General features: G+C 45.1%; 1 protein-coding gene across 1 annotated transcript; it reads right to left on the minus strand.

The window, feature by feature from the left end:
• Window positions 1-1,339: 1,339 nt before the first annotated feature.
• LOC307098875 (non-secretory ribonuclease-like) lies at window positions 1,340-1,798 on the minus strand (the record flags this gene model as incomplete). Its single annotated transcript, XM_079769998.1, has 1 exon — window positions 1,340-1,798. One exon carries the CDS (start codon window positions 1,796-1,798, stop codon window positions 1,340-1,342), a length of 459 nt encoding a protein of 152 aa, XP_079626124.1.
• Between the last annotated feature and the right edge of the window lie 6,066 nt (window positions 1,799-7,864).

Genomic DNA, 7,864 nt, shown 5'->3' on the forward strand with positions numbered 1-7,864 from the left:
TATTTTACTAAAGTCAATAGATTCTGTTGAGCATGGCAACTTCCCAAACCCAGGGCCCCTGTGTAATACCTTCAGTCAACAACACACGTGGAAGTGCAAACCCACCAAAGGCTTCTCTGGGAAAATGCTCAAATGCAGCTGCTGACTGTAGTACCAATAAGAGCAAGATGTAAGTCATTGTGGAGTAGTGCTTGGAATGGGAACCATCTCTGAGGGCCTTGAAAAGGGAGTTTAGGACTCCCAGTGACAAGAACAGAAGTGCGGATTTGATGATCTGCCACCTCTGCTCTAGCCTAAGTCAGACACTCCAAAAAGACACCCCCAGCCCCCATCATACAATCACATGAATGCTGCTGCTGACCACAGTTCTTAAGGAATTTCCCTTACTGTTCCTCATTCATTCCTGAGTTCAGCCCTGTGATGGAAGCTGGGGAGGGGATCTCATTATCCAGCCCTTCTCTCTGTGGCTCTACAACCCCCTAATCCTGGAGCCAGTGCCCCTTCCTGACCTGAGTGTGAATGAGCCACTGATTCCCCCGTGGGAGCAGCAGTGGAGGCTAAAATGGGCAAGAGCATCCTCACCCTGAGACATCCCAATGGTGGGCTCTCTCCCTGCCCTTCCACCACCATGGACCAGCTTCTGCCTTTTCCAGGACATAGAAATTGCCAGGGAGAACTTCCCCTCTTCTCTCTGCAGCACTAGAACCTGTGAATGTGCTACCTGAACAGGTGATCTCATTCCACATGGGACCCAGGATCCAGTCCTAGTGTAACCAGTAATACCTGTAGAACTGATGCACTCTTTTACAGAAAAATATCTCTGTAGTTAAAAAAATTTGTCATCTCATCACATAAGGTATTTTATCTCTGTTTTGGATTACAACAAAAAGTTTGCATTTCTCATATAATTTATTACTTATTATACAGACAGAATCAAAGGCCTTTGCTTCCTAGTTACTCAACTGGGCCCATTTACCTCTTGCGATGGAAATACCCAGATCAGTTGAAGCTTCGGGTTTTCAATGTGAGGCAGAGAGGGAGGACATTCTGAGTCACTTCATTTTACAAGGAGCCTCTTACACTCATGCCTCTCTATGTACCTCAGATCTCATAGGAGAGGAAGGGAAGCATTCTCTTGATCAGATGTGACTACATGACAGCAGAGGGGCACAAACAGACACAGACACTGGTAGGTCATTCTGCAAAGGAGTTTATTGCCGGTGCACAGGAGCTTCAGGCAGCAGAGCTTAAAGGGGTTGTGGGCTGGTGGTGAGGACTGGTGCTGATATCCAGGGTGGATGGTGGCATGGGACCATGGCTGTGACTGCGGGCACAGAGCTTAGTAGATTCTATCGAAATGAACTGGAACTGAATTGGTACAGGCAACACTGTAGTTTCTCAGATAGGGTACTTGCTGGTATTGGCACCGATTGTAAGGTCGTGCCCGTCTTGTGAGTTTGCAGTGGGTAAGATGCACTGCAGCTCGGCTTCTATAGCAATTTCTATCACGTCCATTACGGCAGGTTATATTTGTCGTGGAACAGAGCTGAACTACAGCAGCAAGTGGTGTGTGGATGAAAGTATTTTCGTCTTTGCATCCATCCCTTCCCTCATATCTAAGGCGGTTAATCGGCTGCATTGCAATGGTGCAATTAGCATTGGTCATGTTTACGTGTTGAACTTCAAACCACTGAAGCCTGGTTAGACCTCTAGGTGGGGCATGGAAGGAGATCACCATTCCCATGAGCCCCAGCAGCAGAAGGAGACAAAGCTGGGAATCCCGCTGTGTTGGAACCATGTTTCCTGTCAAAAGAGAAGCATCTCCTGCATCCCGGCCCAGTTGTGACACACCCCTTCATCTGTCACCCTGAAGGGCCCCTGCTGTCACCAAGGTCCTATTTCCTTTCCCTTCAGCCCCCCCCCCCCCCCCATGTCTGTCTTGTGTCCTGGCTACTAACCCAAGCTCAGTCCCCTGGAAGTTGCTGTCCCATCCCTGGTCCTCCTGTCCCAACCCCAGGAGGGGGTCATTGTCTTACCCAGTCCAGTGCTGTGGCTGCTGTGAGAACAGATCCAGCTGGTGGTCCTGGGTCTCAGGGGCAGCTGGTCTCCCCTGTCCTGTGGACTGAAGATATAGAGCAGCCCCTGTGGGTGGGGCCAGCAGAGCCGGGAGGGGTATGAGTCTAAGCTGTGCAGAATCCCACAGATTGGCACATGGCCCTGTTTTGCAATGAGCCTCTTGTTTTGTCCTTTGCCGATCAACACATACTCCAGGACAGCTGGCTGCTACTTCTGTGGTACAACTCTAATGGCCGGAGTCTGTGCAGAGCAGAGCTCTGCCAGTGCCTCTGGTTTCTGTTGGGGAAAACTGCCCACTGGCTGCAGAGTGGCCATAGATTTTAGAACTTGACTTGGTTCAGGCACTGAGGGACTGAAGTACAGAAAGGCAGGCCTCGTTCTCAGAAAAAAGGGATCCCACGGGCTGTCTTCCCAGGGGGAACCCAGGTCCCCTTCACTGAGTGATCTCCCTGGTGCCCCCTCAGCCAAAGTTCTCCATCTCATCACCTCCCTGTGCTGCCACCTGGAGCTCTGAGTTCCTTGCTGCTTAAAATCCTGAATGTGTATAGCAGTTTCTTACGTGTCCTTGAGGTTTGTTGTTTTAACACATGACTTGATTTTTTTGTTCACTTTCTGTGAAGTGTTATAACTTGAAAACAACCAGAGGAAAGTTTTCTGTAGAATCTGCCCCAAAGTAAACATGTAGTGTCATTTAAAGGAAATTGTGCAGAAAGGGGACAGCCATCCCAGGGGGGCAGGCCTTATACTAAAAGGTGTTAAATTTCTGGTGGAACTTCTAGGTTAGAAAACTATATTCAACCCTTAAATAGAATCATATACCCTTCCAATAGAAAAATTCATATAATTTTTTATTACCTTTCTACATTGCTGTTGTTTGGAAATGCCATACTTTTATTCTTAATGTTGTTATGTCAACAGGGACATAATGGTGACCTGGTCAGGACCCCATACAGAGCTGATTAACACTCAGCCTTAAATCCTCTTCTTGCTGAAATTTTATCATGAAGCAATTTTCTTAGATCACTTAATTTTTTTATTGTCTCTTACAGATGTTTTTATTGATTTTTTTTTGAGAGAATGAAAAGGTAGGGAGAGATAAAAAACATCAATGATTAGAGAGAATCACTGATTGGCTTCCTCCTGCACACCTGACACTGGGGATCCAGTCCAAAACCAGAGCATGTGCCCTGACCGGGAATCGAACCATAATCTCCTGGTTCATAGTTTGAGACTCAAACAATGAGCCATGCCTGCTGGGTACTATTACAGATTTTTTAATAAAAATTTGTGTTTTGTGGAAATCATTTTCATAAGTGAAGAAGACATAAAATTGCATTAGATGTAGAATCACTCCTCTGTGTTTCTGACAGACACATTAGGTAGTAAGACCTGTAACCCAGTGTCTATATTATGAGGTAAAAGGCATATACTGCAGTCACAGGAGTGTATTTGGTCAAAAGCCTGTTCTGATCAGCACATACAGCGTTCCTTATAATACTGGACTTTTGATGTTAACTTTTTAAATTGGGAGAGTTCACATAAATTTGCATGTCTATCTTATTTGTAAAAATCAGGAAATGTTGATGCGTGCACTGAGTTTCCATTACCATAAGGGATCAATTAGAGCTGAGTCAGCAACTGAGTCTGTTGAAGGGAGCAATTGTGCAGGGGTCTCCACTGACCCGACTCCTCCCTCCTGATTCACATCCTGTCTGTTCACTCAGTGATGGCTCCTGCCTGGCTCCTGTGGACAATGCTTTTATGACCTATCAGCCTTGTTACAAGTGTCCTGAGTAGCAACTCACATAACACCCTGCCCAATTTGCAACTATGCTTTTCCTTTAAAGTTGTATTCAGAGCACACCTCCTACGATTTTTCCTCTATAGCTTTCCTCTGGACATTTCAACTGTCTGTCTTTGCCTCCAGGACTAGTACAGATAATCTTGTTTGATATCAAAGATCTTTTTGAGAGGACTTTATATGAGGCAGGAAAATATATAAGCCCATGTTAATTTAAACACACTGTAACTTCGATGTAAGTTTGTCAAAAGGAACTTTTCAGAGACTCTGTTTTGTTTTGTTTTTCATTAGCACAGATTCCCTTGCAGACCAATTTAGTGCACATTATTGGACCTGATCCATATTTCCACTGAGAGGAATAGCCAGAATGATGCCTGTTAAGTCAAGTTGAAATCTAGGAACATTTTAAGGTATTGTTTCAGGAAAAGACTTCTGCATTTGTGGTAAAAACCAGTGTTTGAAAACAATGGCCTCGGCATTAGTCAATGTCTCATTTAATAGGGGCCCTCGTACAAAACCAAGAGCTGATTATTTGCAATTTCTTCAGCCCAGGGTACTCTTGCAATGTCTGCCTTTATCCTGCTGATAGGGAGTTGCTAACTGACAGTGCCTTCTTGCACGTGGCTTTCTTAATGTAGGATCTTGTGCGGGAAGAACAATGAACACTGCTTGCTGGTACCGCTTGAAGGACTGTCCTAATATGTTTCAGGTTAATGGAATTGCAGCGAATGGAGTGAGATTTAACTAAGATCAAACGACATTTGGTGTGCTGGGCTCTCCTTGGTCTTTTGGAGTCAGTAAGGTGGCCCCGCCCTGCTTTCCTTTTGGATAGGGGTCCTTACACATCTTCTCTGAAGACCATTGTACAAAAGCAGAACTGGACATCTACAGTCAGGTGTCTGGAATGGCATAGGAAAGGAATGAGGCTTTCTTCTTTTCCTCAACGATAAGAAGTACTGCCCCTCCCTGGAGAGGGGGTAAAGATAAGTCAGATGGAATTATAGATAGGTATGTCTCAAGAGGGATCATACAACTTTTTTTTTTTTTAAATTGGAAAGTTGCCTTCAATTGAAATTGAACCAATGCATATTTAAGCACATGGAGGCATTGACTGAGTTCTCAGGGCTCACAGGAAATTAAGTAATTATGTTGGGTGTTGGCATGTTTGTAAATAAAATGATTCTATAAGTATTGTGCTACCGTGATAAAGAATATATGTTTTGCATGGAACAATGTGCTACATCTCAGAGTGAAGGCGGGGGACAGTGAGTGTGTGAGAGAGAATCAACCAAAGACCTTGAATGCATACCCCATAGACACAGATAATAGGGTGCTGAAGCCCTGGGGTGGGGAGTGCGAGACGGGTGAGCTGGAGAGGGTCAATGGGGTAAAAAGGGGAACATATGTAATACTTCCAACAATAAAGAATTATTTGAACAAAGAATATACATTTTAAATAGGCTTGTCCAGTTTTCAGTCTCATCTTAAAAAATATTTTTATTGATTTCAGAGAGGAAGGGAGAGGGAGAGAAAGACAGAAACATCAATGATGAGATAGAACCACACTGATCGGCCACCTCCCACATGCCCCTCACTAGGGATGGAGCTCACAACTTTTTTTCTGACACCTTTATTTAAAGAGTTGGCCAGTTAATATTCCTCTCTGTGCCTCAGTCTTCTAATCTGTAAAACACAGATAACAATAATGGAGACATAACAGTTTTGAAGGGGAAATTTAATGTGGAATATATGTGTGTATGTAAAATATGTTGCACAGAACATTGCATATGGTAAAAATCTTTATAAAGAATACTAGTGGCCTGGTGCACAAAATTTGTGCACATTGAAAGGGAATTAATTAGAGGAAATATTTTAATATTGCTATTTGCACTTTCTCTATAATAAAAGTGTCAGAGATGAAAGAAAATTAGTAAAATGTATATGAAAATCTTCCTCCTGTCAGCGTCTGGGGTACACTGTGGGACCCAGAGTGAAGTCCCCGCCCACCCGCGTGCACCTTGAAATTGCGCGAGACCCAGACCCAGCTGGCCCCACCCCCATCAAACCTTGCCAGGCGTGGGCAGGGGGGTGCAGCCTCAGGTCCCTGCTGATTGTTCATTACGGCTCGTTATGGGAATCCAGCCTCCACTATGGGCACAACCATCTTGTGACGGTGTGATGGAGTGAGGGTCAATATGCATATTACCTCTTTATTATATAGGATGATCCTATCATCAAGTTGCCAATGTGATATCTAGTACTGCTCTAACCTCTCTGTGCTGTTTCCCATGAGCTAGAGCAGGCATGTTTGTTTTCCTTACTCTCCAAGGTGAAGGCATGAGAACTAGAACTCAGGTTTCATCTTTTTTGACCAAGTCCTGCTTTGTTGGAGAGCAAGTTATATTGGAAAGTCTCTATTTTTCAGGAAGCTTTACCTAAAATGAAAGAGAAGAAATTGCCCTTTAACAGATTTAAAAAAAATGTTTTATTGATTTTTTACAGAGGGGAAGGGAAAGGGATAGAGAGTTAGAAACATCAATCAGCTGCTTCCTGCACACTCCCTACTGGGGATAAGCCCACAACCAAGGTACATGCCCTTGACCAGAATAGAACCTGGGACCCTTGAGTCCACAGGCTGATGCTCTATCCACTGAGCCAAACTGGTTAGGGATAACATCTTGTATTACACATGATTTCAGAGCAAAGAGAAAGATCACAAGAATTCCATCTTCCATTAGGTCAGTGGTAAATTTGGAGAACTGTCTTAGCAAACAATTAGAGCACCATTTTGTAATGAGAATACTGTACCATTGTGATTTATTCTCTCCTTTGTGGTGAATTTTGTAAATGTGGCCAAATCATTGACTTTGGTCTTCATTTTTTTCTACTGTCTTTGGGTCCTTTATTCTTCATGAAAACCATTTTCAAGGTAGTATTTTTAAGTTATAGCTCTGGCTATAGCTGTGAGCATATCTATACTAATAAAAGGTAATATGCTAATTAGTCCGGGTTTACCAGACATCTTCTGGACATCCGACTTCCTTCTGGACTAAGCCACAGTGGTGGGGGCCAAGGCAGAGGTGGTTAGAGGGCAGCCAGGCCAGCAGGGGGGCAGTTAGGGGGTGACCAGGCTGGCAGGGGACCAGTTAGGAGGTGACCAGGCTGGCAGGGAGGCAGTTAGAGGACAACCAGGCCAGCAGGGGGGGCAGTTAGGGGTCGACTGGGCTGGCAGGAGACCATTTAGGGGCGACCAGGCCAGCAGGGGACCAATTAGGGGGTGATTAGACTAGCAAGCAGAGGCAGTTAGGGGAAATCAGGCAGGCATGTAGAGTAGTTAGGGGCAATCAGGCAGGCAGGCAGGTGAGTGGTTAGAATCCAGTGGTTCTGGATTGCGAGAGGGATGTCCCAGATTGGAGAGGGTGCAGGCCAGGCTGAGGCACCCCCACCCATGCACGAATTTCATGCACTGGGCCTCTAGTTATGAAATAAGTATAGCAGGTGGGACATGAGATGATTGATGAGGGTACACAGATAAATATTTAAAAGTGCTCATTGTCATGTGTTGTGTGATAATTTTATGTGTATTTTTGCTTAGGGCCAAGTTGTGTAAAAGCATGAGGTGATAAATGGGATAATCTATATTATAAAAGGCCAGTGGCCATAATGCCACATGCCATAACAACCAAACGATCAGTCACCAGGAGGTCCAGGGAGCATGTTTTGGTCCCTCCTCTTGGCCCATGAGCTGCCTGCACCGGCAAGGTGGGGCTTGCAGCTCATGCAGTGCGGTAGGACTCGTGGCTCATGTGGCAGGGCTTGCAGCTCGCGTGGCGCACTGGCTCGTGGTGGCAAGCTATTTACGCACAGCAGGTCTGGGGTCCCGCTGACGCAGTGGGTCTGGGTCTGCGCAATTTTGCATGCTGGGCCTCTAGTCTATACTAATAAAAGCCTAAGTGGCCCTTGCTCCCTTGCACGACACCTTTATGT

This window comes from Cnephaeus nilssonii (assembly GCF_951640355.1).
Source record: "Cnephaeus nilssonii genome assembly, chromosome: 4".
NCBI classification, from domain to species: domain Eukaryota; kingdom Metazoa; phylum Chordata; class Mammalia; order Chiroptera; family Vespertilionidae; genus Cnephaeus; species Cnephaeus nilssonii.